Below are 13,078 nucleotides of genomic sequence, written 5' to 3'. Positions count from 1 at the left end.
ATATATTAGGGTGCTTTTTTTTTGCGACTATTTTTTTCGCTCCCATCCCGAAATTTTATTGGAAATACACCCAAAAAATTCCCTGAAAGTTTGAGCCCTTAATATTGATATTAAGTATTCTTATATAGCGTGTGAAGATTTCCTATTTGAAATATACGAGAACTTTCATTTTTTTTTAATTTCTATAGCTCAGTGGCATTTCATAGCATCGCTTTGACCATGGACGGGTTTTTTTCAGAATTGAATGCTCTACAAAAGTGTTCATTGTCGCGAAGTCGTAACTCATGCTGGTGGGGTAGTACGGACCGCCAAACCGAATTTTTCATAGAATTCTTGTTTTTCACTCATTATCTCATAAACAACAAGACATACAGAAAAAATGTAAATGATAATTTTGTAGGAAATTCAATTCTCTACAAAAAAGGTCCTTACCACCAAATCACTAAGATCGATATTTTCTGAGATATTAGTCATTGAAGTTTACGTAGCATTGAATTTCCACAAAATGTTGAATCAAATCTTAAAAAATATTGATTTTTTTATTCGTATCATAATTATAATTAGTAATTACTTATTGATTAAGTTGCAAATTCAACGAAAAAAATTTTTAATTGTATTTTTCTGAAGTTTTTTTATTTTTAAATAAATTACTAAGATATCAGGTCTATGTAACTTTGAACTCAACTACATGTATGATCAAATACGATAAATTAAATATTTTACACCATTTTCTTTATGCTGTAAGTTGATTTAGTACACAGTTTGTTGCGAACGGTGATGCTGTACTGTTTGAAAAACTTTTTGTCGTTCATCTTCAGTGCGGGTGAAAGCTTCATTGAATCTTTGAGTCAGAGCTACTCCTCGCTCAGCAGTATCATTTACAACTTTTAACTTTTTGAATGTTTCAAAACATTTTTGGTACTCAAAATTTGATTCCCATGTATGAAATTCAGAATTTAAAAATTCATATGAAAGGTTAAACTGTTTAAAGATGAAAACTGAATTTGGTGTCACAAAATCACTGATGTTTTTTCACTGAGTGAAGTAATTGTTTTGTAAGGCTCTGAGTAATGCTTATTCGATTGCTTTACAGCGGGAATACCATTAATTTTTTTTCGCAATTTTCAATTTTTCTTCTGGTAATACTGTATTATCAAACAGCGCCAAGCAAGCAAGTTGTTCATGCAAATACTATAGATGTTTAGATAATTTTTCAAGAGCTGCATTAGCGATTTCCGGATGAATTTTTCGATGTTCGATAAGATCTTTTACTAATTGTAAGTCTGAGTTTGGGGCTTTTATCCCATATGGAGCAGTAAACCATATTTTCACGTAAAATAATACAACAAAAACACAAATTTTTCGCAAAGCATCTGTTTCTTTCGCTGGTACTTTAAACTGCTTACGAAATAAATATATCTTGAAACAATAAAGAGCTTTTGAAAGCCATCTTGCATGGTGACAAGCGCCAGGGGCTTTAAATTGAACTTTATCACCTCCACCACCTAAAAAGATACTGCTTAGTTCCAGTAATTCTTTATAGTCGTCTCTTGGATGATGATTCTTATTGAAAAATATGAAAAGAAAGAAAAATAAAAAAGTGAGAAAACTGTAATCATTATCAGCAACCAATGGGTTTCTTTGATAGTGAATGATAATGTAATTAGTTAAATTTGTAAATAAAGTTAATGAAAAAATACACTTTGTAAAATATTCGAGCAAAAAGATATTTGAAATTTATCAATTAAAAACTTATAAGTCCTTAATACACACAAAAATGTGTCAAAAACTAGTTCATCATTTAAATACACAATTATTAATGTAAAATTGAATTAATTCATACCTTTAATTAATTGTCAATAAAATCGAGAATGTCTTTTTTTTTGTCATTCAAAATGTCGGTAATATGCTCATCATTGGAACCGATTTCATATACTACTTTATCAATGTTATCCCAATTGTCTCTAAATCGTTTGAAAATAGGTACATTTGGACCATTTGTGGCTGGCCAAGCAACCTCTGCTACATTTCATAACATCAACTCTGACGTATGATGACGACAAGCAAGGTATAATAAATCACGACCAATTTTTTTCTCTAGTAAAGGACAAGCACCTTTGGTGTTACCTTAAAAAAAAAACATTATCTGTTTTGATTGAAATGGTTGATAAAAATATACACTAGTCACAAAAATTATGGAACATAAAAAAATTCTAAATTTTTGGGTATTTTTCAACGAGCTGTAACTCCGAATAAAATGATCGCAGAGCAAAAACAGAAAACAAGCAAATAGTTGCTCTGTGTCTAGTTTTCAGTCTGAAGTTCTAAGAGTCTTTCAGTCTCTAGTTTTCAGTTTTAAGTCTGAAGAAATCCTAAGGAAACTATAAAAAAAAAATTTTCCAAATTTTTTCTTGTCTAAAAAAAGGTCTACGGGCTTCAAAAATGTTTTTTCATTCTTTTACTCAAAAGCTCTTTTAGAAAATTTAATGCCCGTTTATTTGACAGAATCAAAAAGCCTGTGAGATGATTTGCCGCGGAGTTATCGTCATCAAAGCAAAAAAGTTCTTTTTACTTTTGATAAACAATAACTCTGGGAATAATGATCGTATGTGAAATCAAAAAGGGTTTTGAAAACTACACGATATTTTCTATGAGATACAGCGAATTGTTTTTGACGAGAAAATTTTTTCTGAATTGAAAATTTTGACTGAAAAAAGACAAAAATTTGCATAATTAAAGATATTTGGATAACTTGGTATAACTTTGGATAAAATGGATGAACGAAAAATTTCATGGGTAATTTTTTAACCTTAAAGTATCTCCTAAAATCCCTGGAAAATTCAAAGTGCTGCGATTTTTTGTTCCATAGTGTCCCGAAGCTTCAAATTTTTGTTTTCGCAAAAATCGCCATTGTGAGCAATTTCTCAATTTTTATTTATTTTCTTGAAATTTTTGTTTTTTTTTCAAATTTCTAAAAAAATCAATCTTTTTGATCGAAAAATAAAGATTCTTAAGAAAAAAATCTTTTTCATTGAGATTTAGATTTTCAATTAAAAAAATTTTTTTGTCAAAAGCCATTCTCTGAATCTCATAGAAAATATCGTGTAGTTTTTAAAACTCTCCTTCAATTTCTCATACGACCATTATTCCCAGAGTTATTAATTATCAAAGTTAAAAAGAACTTCTTTGCTTTGATTGATGATAACTCCGCGGCAAATCATCGCACAGGCTTTCTAATTCTGTCAAATAAAAGGACATTAAATTTTTTGCAAGCGTTTTTGAGTGAAAGAATGGAAAAACATTTTTGAAGCCCGTAGACCTTTTTTTAGACAAGAAAAAATTTGGAAAATTTTTTTTCTTGTAGTTTCCTCAGCATTTCTCCAGACTCAAACGTGATAAAAAAATTGTCATGGTCGTATCTAAAAACTAGACACTTAGAGCTACTATTTGCTTTTTTTTGTTTTTGCTCTACAATCATTCTATTCGAAGTTACAGCTCGTTGAAAAACACCCAAAAATTTAGACTTCTTATTATATCCTTTAATTATTATGACTAGCGTAGGTTTGAAAATGTAATTTAACAATCTGACAATTTACCTGTGTTTGAAGCAGTCGTATCGAAACACATTCCTTTAATATTATCGCAAATATTGCGTGTCGTCAGAGCCTGAAATACGGCTTGACTTATACCTGTGCCGTCAGAAAGCAACGGAGCTTCTAAAAATTTTTCGCCACTTATTCCTGAAATGTGTATCGAGAGCCGTTCTGCTTTTGATGTTCCTTGTCCTGTAGGTAGCATTTTTCCATCCCAATGAACTACGCAAGATTCGTCTATTTCTTCTTTTTTAATTGCATCGACAATTTCTTCTCTCTTAGAAATACGTGCATTGCGAATAGAAGAATAACTCACATTATATTTATCAATATCTAATCCCAGACTTTCTATAACAGCTGCAATGATAAACATTGCATCTCTATCACTAGTTCCAGTGCGATCTAAAGCTGATACAAGTTCTTGAGTTAAAATATTGATTTTTTTCTTTTTACGAGGTACAGGGAGTTCATTCTCAAAATCAGAATATGTTCGTTTCAACCCACTGGAATTTGATGATAGACTACAAAAACTTGCTGGCATCGAATGTTGCGATAATTTCATGCCTAAAACAATTTTTTCAGAATTAAATAAATAAACTCAATCGATTAAAACATTTTTCAAATTTTATATTCAGCTTCTGTTATTCAGAAGCAAAGATATTCTTTGAATTGAGTTTCCGTCAATTTTCCCCAATAAAAATAAGATAAAATGATATGTATTTTAAATTTATTGGTTACAGTGACTTCAATTTTTTAATAGCGTGGGGATTTTCGACTGCAAAAAAATCGAAAACAAATTTTTTGAAGTTATACTTCTTTTGGCGCGTTAGATTAAATTAAATAAATTTTGATTTATCTCACTTATTCAGATTTACTTAATAGAAATTTTACCAAAAATGATAGACTAATAATTAGAAAAAAAAGTTATGAATCTAGAAACAAATTTTAAAATATTGAAAAATTATATAGAATTCAATTTTCAGAAAATGAGGTTAAGAAAATTAGAATTTTAATGCGAATTAAATTTTACAAGTAAGTAGAAAAAATATGAGTCCAAATTATAAGAAATTGTTTTCGATTATTAAAAAATGATTGATTGTTGAGCTTGATAATTTATAGTTGTATGTGAGAAGAAACTAACCAAATTCGTCTGTATTGTTCTCATTATCTTCATTTGCTATCTCCTGTTCAGTATCAGATTTATTCTGAAAAGTTTCCACCGGCAAGAAAGTAGTAACGGATGAGTGAAGATTGCTTTTTCCCTTTTGACACTCATTCAGAAATTGTTGCTGCTCTTTTGGCAAATTCTTAACCATTGTGGAATTGGAAATATCGAACAATTTATCTAGTTTTTGGCTAAACTTTTCAACATTCTGTTTTTGTGCTTTCGATCTTTTTTCCCTCTTATGATGTGTCTTCACTTTTATATATTCGGCATAAAATTTTTCCAACTTTGCAAGACTGTGCTGAGGACGTATAGTTGGAATCTTGAAACTAGCCCAAATAGTATTAGTATCGTTAATAACACTAGTAGCGCTATTTCGAATAGTTAATTTTAAAGACTGATGTTTATACATAAACAAATTCAGTAAGTCACGATACGAAGGCAGCTTATTATTATTTATTTGGCTTCTTTCAAATCCAATTAAATAATTCCAAGTTTTATTACCAATTTTTTCACTCATTTTAATGATTGTTAAAGTCGATCTAACCTCAAATTTAACAAAGTATACATACAACGGCGTCACACTGATCAATGCACACTAAGCTTTGTTCTTACTCTCGGGGATTAGTACGCGAAAACAAAGAAAGCGCTGCAATTAAAGGGGAAATTTGTTGAACGCATTCAAGGTCAAGTGAAAGCTCAGTAGTACTACTAGAGCAATAAAAATAAACCGCAATTAATCAGTATCACAATACACAGCAACAAAGAAATATCCCATATTCTTCGTAATGATCATACACAATATATTTTTAGCTAGAATTTCATTAAAATTGAATTATTAAATGATAAATTCAAATATTATGGTGTGATTTAAATGAGAAATTTATTTAAAAATAAAAAAACTTCAGAAAAATACAATTAAAAATTTTTTTCGTTGAATTTGCAACTTAATCAATAAGTAATTACTAATTATAATTATGATACGAATAAAAAAATCAATATTTTTTAAGATTTGATTCAACATTTTGTGGAAATTCAATGTTACGTAAACTTCAATGACTAATATCTCAGAAAATATCGATCTTAGTGATTTGGTGGTAAGGACCTTTTTTGTAGAGAATTGAATTTCCTACAAAATTATCATTTACATTTTTTCTGTATGTCTTGTTGTTTATGAGATAATGAGTGAAAAAACAAGAATTCTATGAAAAATTCGGTTTGGCGGTCCGTACTACCCCACCAGTATGAGTTACGACTTCGCGACAATGAACACTTTTGTAGAGCATTCAATTCTGAAAAAAACCCGTCCATGGTCAAAGCGATGCTATGAAATGCCACTGAGCTATAGAAATTAAAAAAAAAATGAAAGTTCTCGTATATTTCAAATAGGAAATCTTCACACGCTATATAGGAATACTTAATATCAATATTAAGGGCTCAAACTTTCAGGGAATTTTTTTGGGTGTATTTCCAACAAAATTTCGGGATGGGAGCGAAAAAAAAAAATAGTCGCAAAAAAAAAAGCACCCTAATATATATATATATATATATATATATATATATATATATATATATATATATATATATATGTAGATTGCTATAACAATCGATTGACAACTTATTATTAGATATCTAATATGAAACTGATCCGAATTGTCGGCTATGACTTTGAAGAAAATTGCTTTGCTTGTACTTACATGATCCACTTTTGTAGTCTCTTCTATATTCTATATTCGGATTTCTTTATATTAGAATATCAATGTGATTATATTGATATATTTGATGCTCAAGTATTGTAGAAAATATTCGTGCGAATAGTTTTGATTCTTTACTAAAAGTACAATTTTTCGACGGAAGCTTCATGAAAATTGTTCACTCTTGTGAATACTTAGAAAATCGATATAACACTTTAACCATCAATTGTTACGGCGACAAGTAAATTTCCGATAAGAAAATGCCACTTTTCATAATGTTACGATTTATTGAATAAAAAATAATCGTAGTAGTACTAACAGAGTTATAATTCAAAGATTTTTTATTTTTTACTAAATTATTTGAGAAAAAAAATTTTTTTTTATTATTTATCAAGTTATTCTATTTTGAATATTTTACAGACTTTTTTTTTGTAAAAATTATATTTTTTTACTTTAAATCGAAAATGTTGATGAAAAAACAGACGATTTTTTAAATTCTTTTTTAGTGGTAAAAAGATCTATAGATAGGATAGAAAGTTATTTAACAGTCGTACAATTTAAGTTAAGATGCATTTCGCTCGAGGAAATACAAATTTTCTCGATTATATCTTCTTCAACTACTCATATCTTCAAAACTATGTGCTTAAATGATATAAACGTCAAGACCATTCCTGTTGAAAATCAAATTACTTACAACTTTTTTTTTGCATTCTGTTGGTAAGACGAACCATTATTTCAATATCTTCAAAAGTATGCGAAGAAAGTCGAAAAATTGAATTTCAGCGCTGATACAATTGATAAGATTCGAGTTAAAGTAATATCCATTACAAACAATTATTTTATTTTGTTATACTCGCTCCAAAAATTCAACTTTTAAGCAGAGAGTCTACCATATCAATTGTCTTTTTTTCACATGGCCTAGGCCGTGAAGTTTTTATTTCTCTACTGTTTATTGCGAAGCCGATCTAATGTGAATAAATTAACGACCACGCCATAAATAAACATGAATAAAAAAAAGAATTAATATAAAATTGTTTTCTTTCTACCTCGGTCGAAAGTACGTAGCTTCTGCTGTGATATCGCGGCAGAAATATTCATTTTTATTCCTCGGTCAAGCAGTACGCGCGCCATCTAGTTAAGCGGGAGTAAAAACTTAGTCGCGTGCACTGCCACTCAATACATGAGAAATTCCCTCTACAATACTACCACAAAGATCCGATTCACGTATCCACAACCTCTACTTTTACTCGCACTCGTATAACCTCAAAGTTTGTTTACAATAAGTTAATGCTAATGTTTATTGGTAAATTCTATTCAGAAAATTATTGTGATTAAAATTTTATAATAAAAATAAAAAAATGCATCACCAATTATCTGACGAGTCAACCGATGAAGAAGAAGTCACCAGAGGCTTTGATGCGGAAGCACAATTGATTGTGCAAACTGACACTTTATCCAAGAAATCTGCTGATAAATATACGCTAGTCTATAATACTTACAAAAAATGGAAACAAAAAAATAAAAGTGCTTTATCTGATTCTGAGAAAAATAATTTAATTGTTTATTTCAAAAGTCTATCCACAAAATTGTGTCCATCTACTTTATGGAGTATTCATTCTATGTTAAAATCGACGCTGAATGCCAGAGATAATATTGATATCAGTAAGTTTTATAAATTAAAAGTTTTAGTTAAAAATAACGCCAAAGATCATAAGCCTAAGAAATCTGCTGTCTTGACGTGGGACGAGGTTATGGCATTCATAAATAATGCACCGGACTACACTCATTTAGCCAATAAAGTATGTATTTATAAAAATTTGTATAAATTGTATTGATTTATAATTTATAAATCTATACCTTTATTTATAGATGTATTTGATGCCTACCCCCGACCAGCAGCACTCGCTTCGCTCGTGCCGCAAATGTCGGGACAGGCATCAATATCTTTAGTACACACTTGTCATTTTTCCGTACTTTCGACCAGGTAGCAAGAAAAATAGTATATACTACACGCGCAGAAAGTTTGAGAGCCCTGAACTGCGCGCTGTGATGCCCTCGGCTTCGCCTCGGGCATCATGGCGCGCAGTGCAGGAATCTCGAACTTTCTGCCCTTGTAGTGTAATATACTATTTTTTGCCCTTCTGAAACTTCATAAAATTTAAGGATGTCATTTTTTGCCTCCTATCCCTCAAAAGTTAAACTTATAGAGCGATAATAACAAAAAATATTGCATGTCATTTTTTCGATATTGATGCTTACAATGATGCTACCATCGTTAACCTACCGATAATTTCTTTTTAGTTCAACTTTTATCTTACACTTAATTGTTTTATTAAATCAAGCTTTGCATAAAGATAATTGATGATAGTAATAGATAATAGATGGAAACAACAAAATTATTAATTTGGCCTCGGAAAATTTTCGTAGCTGCTTTTAGAGTGCTGGACAAAAATGATAGACTCAAGTTAAATTAGAGATTTTAATGTAAATTGCAGCTTGTTTCATAGGTTGTGAAATAAATTTAATGGAATTGAGATGTGATCTGTTATTTGAATGTTCTTTAAAGATAAATCTGTAAAAGTAACGATTTTTTTTCACTTTTGAAACTTTGTGTTAAATAGAAACTCTGTGTTCTATTTTATAAATCACTTAATACAATTAGAATGGCATTCTTAGCAGCAGTTCAACAAAACCACTAAAAAATTATAAATTCGAGCTAGCTTCTATCTTAATAGTAAAACTTAAAACTTTGCAATGCTTTCAATTGATTTCTTCTAAGATTCCATCTTCATTCTTGAATCACAAGCGCAAATAACAAACTTTAAAAGTTGCCTTTCTTTTCAATGTTCTGCCAAAAAATAATCAGAATTTAGATTTGAAATGATTCACCAAGATTAAAAACTTTATACCTAAAAACATTCCACGATTCGAGTACTTTCAACTACTGCTGAAATAATATAATTTTGCTCACTAAGCTACACGCTTATTGATTTGTTTTCGAGACTCAAGAGAGCATACTATTAAAAAAGAATAAAATACATCAGGATGATTTTATTTTATAAAATGTTTTTGTCAAGTTGTATATTCTCGAGTTGAAGAAACGAAAGACGTAAGATAAATAAAAATAAAAAAAAAAAAAAGCGTATCGACGAAACTATTACTACAACTTGTATCTTTACGACACGAGGGGATTCGAGACCGGGGATTCAGGGGAGATCGTTGAATTACTCAAGTAGCAGCAAAGGGAGTGTAAAAGTATGGCTGAACATAGTACATAGTACACAGAATACAGTTTTGTTGGGGGTGAACTGATTTAAAACCTCAAAATGCCGGATAGAAAATAAAAAAATAGGGCGAAATAAAAGTTATGTTAAAGTGAGTTGAGGACAAAAAAAGTTAAATAAAAGACTGATGGAGAGTAGAGGAATAAAACAACGAAATAGTATTATATATAAAGTTAAGAAAAAGTAAAGTCTTATCTGAGTTTCTTAACTAATATCGAGAAAAATTGCAACTCCCATCAGTCGAAAAAAAAGTTGGTAATTGTTTAAAATGATTAATGTCTTATACGGTTAAACTTTTTAATTTGTTATAAATTAAATCCTTTTTAATTTCCTTATTTTTTACAGAGATTAGACTCGCACGATAAATCTTGTGGATTGAATTCTTACGTAATTCTTTTAATTGAGAAAACTTTTGTGCAAAGTAAGTGTTATGCTAATTGCTTGTGATTTGTAAGGGTTTATTAAGGAGTATTTCTGTAAAATTTTAAATTGAAAAAAAATATTTGGTCAAGAAAAAAATATTTTTGAAGATAACCAGTTAGCTTGATCCAAGAATTTTTCGTTTTCTTAGTTTGAGAAATTTGATAATTCTGATCAAGAATATATTATCTTCCATTGACTTAAACAAATTCTTCACCAAACGAATCATTAGCGTACGAAGTACGATTCAAAAAGCATCTGAGTTGTTAGACTTAAATAAACTTTAATGATGTGAAATAAGTTTATGTACAAAATTATTAACGAGTACTTCGACAATTTATTTCAAGTTGAAGTTTGTAAATATTAATTATTTTCCTGTCTGAAGCTACACAAAGAATACAGCTCCTAGTTTTAATTAACTTTAAGACCCTAAGTTTTTCGTTAATGATGATGAACCGTGATTGTTCAAAATATTTTCATCTTTCTTTACTGCTCAATACATTATATATCTATTTTGTTCAAAAATAGTAGTGTTTTATTGAGTTGGTAAAATTGTTGAATGGCGAATTTGTTCTTTCTATTTTCTTCGTTTTCTTGATTAAATTTGTAGATTTTGAATTAATTCAAACTCAAAACCTCAAAACAAGAGTCAAATTTTGAAAATAATATTTTTCTAGATTCAAGTTTTTTTAACTTCCCGCTAAGAAAATCGAAGATTTTCAAAAATAGGGAAGTTATTGTTTTCACCGCGTTTTGCCAAAATCGAGTATTCATCAAATCTCAACGTTTTAAAGTCTCAGGAAGCTCCCCTGACTACTCTCTACTCTCTCTACTCTCTCTCTCTCTCTCTCTCTCTCTCTCTCTCTCTCTCTCTCTCTCTCTCTCTCTCTCTCTCTCTCTCTCTCTCTCTCTCTCTCTCTCTCTCTCTCTCTCTCTCTCTCTCTCTCTCTCTCTCTCTCTCTCTCTCTCTCTCTCTCTCTCTCTCTCTCTCTCTCTCTCTCTCTCTCTCTCTCTCTCTCTCTCTCTCTCTCTCTCTCTCTCTCTCTCTCTCTCTCTCTCTCTCTCTCTCTCTCTCTCTCTCTCTCTCTCTCTCTCTCTCTCTCTCTCTCTCTCTCTCTCTCTCTCTCTCTCTCTCTCTCTCTCTCTCTCTCTCTCTCTCTCTCTCTCTCTCTCTCTCTCTCTCTCTCTCTCTCTCTCTCTCTCTCTCTCTCTCTCTCTCTCTCTCTCTCTCTCTCTCTCTCTCTCTCTCTCTCTCTCTCTCTCTCTCTCTCTCTCTCTCTCTCTCTCTCTCTCTCTCTCTCTCTCTCTCTCTCTCTCTCTCTCTCTCTCTCTCTCTCTCTCTCTCTCTCTCTCTCTCTCTCTCTCTCTCTCTCTCTCTCTCTCTCTCTCTCTCTCTCTCTCTCTCTCTCTCTCTCTCTCTCTCTCTCTCTCTCTCTCTCTCTCTCTCTCTCTCTCTCTCTCTCTGTAAGTACATAAACACGTCAAATTTTTCGCTCTGTCTTTAAAACATTTTTCTGCTGTAAATTGCCCCCGGGCATTTTTTGTTCCAGATTTATTGCAAGCAACAAATTGCGATCTACAAACTGACATATAAATTGTATTAAATTGCCTTTTGTGGATCACATAATAATTGTATATTTATTTTTCAACATTGAAGAGGTTAACTTGATAGTGGTTTTTGTGTGCAGTGGGCTGTTAGCCAAATTAGCATCAATTGATGTCAACCTCCACTTGAAGTTTACCAGTTCAAAATAACTTAAATATCAGTTTAATATATCATAAAATAACTTAAACATCTGCAAACTGAACTATAAAATTCTCATAAATTGAACCTGTTAACAATTAAAGGACTTATTTCATAACTTTCTGTGTTAAAAGGGTTGGATTTCCCAGTGTTTTTGTGGTTTTGTGGACTGTAGATGGCATAAATTGATGTCAACACTAATTTGTTTTTTTTTGTGGGACATCATTATGATTACTGAGGCTAAGTTGACTTGACTTTTATCAAATTCTGGATGTCAATTTGTTCTGGCTTCAAATCTGGTATAGGACATTAAGTGTATAATACAAGGGATTATATTGGTGAAAATTACTCTGAATGGTAAATTGCTTGGTAAATTACTTTGTGGACTGCTACACACAATTTTTCTGATTGGAAATTTACCTTGTAAGTTGCTGCCTGAAATTGTTCCGAGTCGTAAATTGTTTGGTAAATTACTACTTACAATTTTCAAGATTGGTAAATTACCTTATAAGTTGCTACTTGCAACTTCTCTGAATGGTAAATTGTGTGGTAAATTACTACTTACAATTTTCCTGACTGAATATTTACCTATCAAGTGTATTAAATAAATTGGACTTTTCTAGACTGTGTGTGCTGGGAAGGAATGAGTGACACTATCGTGATTAGTTATTTTACCTTGTTTATAACCAGCAAACTGTAACTTGATGTTGAATTGTCTGGTCATTTCACGGATATTTCTCTTTTAAACTTCTGGTTATGCCATTGGTGTCTGATATATGTGCTAAATGCAAGCGACCTGTTAGATCGTCAGTAAATTGTAACACTTGTGAGCAACACTTTCATCCAGGTTGTGCGCGCGAGTATATAAAAAACAGGCAAAAATCAGATTGCTGCAGAAATCAACTAAACCATCTTCTAGAAAATCTCGATACAAAATTAAAGAGACCAGTGTCGCTAAAATCTACTAGCTCCAACGCCTCCTCAGTTTCTAGCTTCAAGTCAGCAAGCTCTTCTCCTCTTGAACCATTCAAAGCTCGTGGATCAATCTCGTCCTTAAAGTCTCCGATAACACCAGCTTCTCCATTATCTCCAAGTGATAATTCAGTTTTTCTACCATCTATCATCTCACCGACAATGTCAAACTTACCCTTAAATTGGTCCGAAAAATCGGTTGATGA

General features: G+C 31.1%; 3 protein-coding genes across 3 annotated transcripts in view; 1 reads left to right on the top strand and 2 right to left on the bottom strand.

Moving 5' to 3' along the window:
• Gaba-b-r2 (gamma-aminobutyric acid type B receptor subunit 2) overlaps window positions 1-13,078 on the bottom strand; it is a 265,450-nt gene that overhangs the window by 107,416 nt on the left and 144,956 nt on the right. The gene's annotated exons all lie outside the window — the stretch shown is intronic.
• LOC141528318 (uncharacterized) lies at window positions 1,037-4,957 on the bottom strand. Its single transcript, XM_074244307.1, has 4 exons — window positions 4,735-4,957; window positions 3,597-4,157; window positions 1,844-2,127; window positions 1,037-1,563 (listed from the first exon to the last, which is right to left on the bottom strand). The coding sequence occupies exons 1-3, from the start codon at window positions 4,907-4,909 to the stop codon at window positions 2,030-2,032; spliced, it is 834 nt and encodes a 277-aa protein (XP_074100408.1). The 5' UTR covers window positions 4,910-4,957; the 3' UTR covers window positions 1,037-1,563; window positions 1,844-2,029.
• Window positions 7,543-13,078, top strand: part of LOC141528397 (uncharacterized) — a 50,182-nt gene continuing 44,646 nt past the window's right edge. Inside the window, exon 1 of the mRNA XM_074244446.1 lies at window positions 7,543-8,114. Coding sequence (XP_074100547.1) covers window positions 7,811-8,114 — 304 coding nt within the window. The 5' untranslated portion in view covers window positions 7,543-7,810. The remainder of the gene's footprint in view (window positions 8,115-13,078) is intronic.

Source organism: Cotesia typhae, unplaced genomic scaffold (assembly GCF_013202065.1).
Source record: "Cotesia typhae breed Kobodo isofemale line unplaced genomic scaffold, CoteBio_Ctyphae contig_43, whole genome shotgun sequence".
Classification (NCBI taxonomy): domain Eukaryota; kingdom Metazoa; phylum Arthropoda; class Insecta; order Hymenoptera; family Braconidae; genus Cotesia; species Cotesia typhae.
Note: the sequence above shows the minus strand (reverse complement) of the source record. Positions and strands in the feature narration are given on the sequence as shown.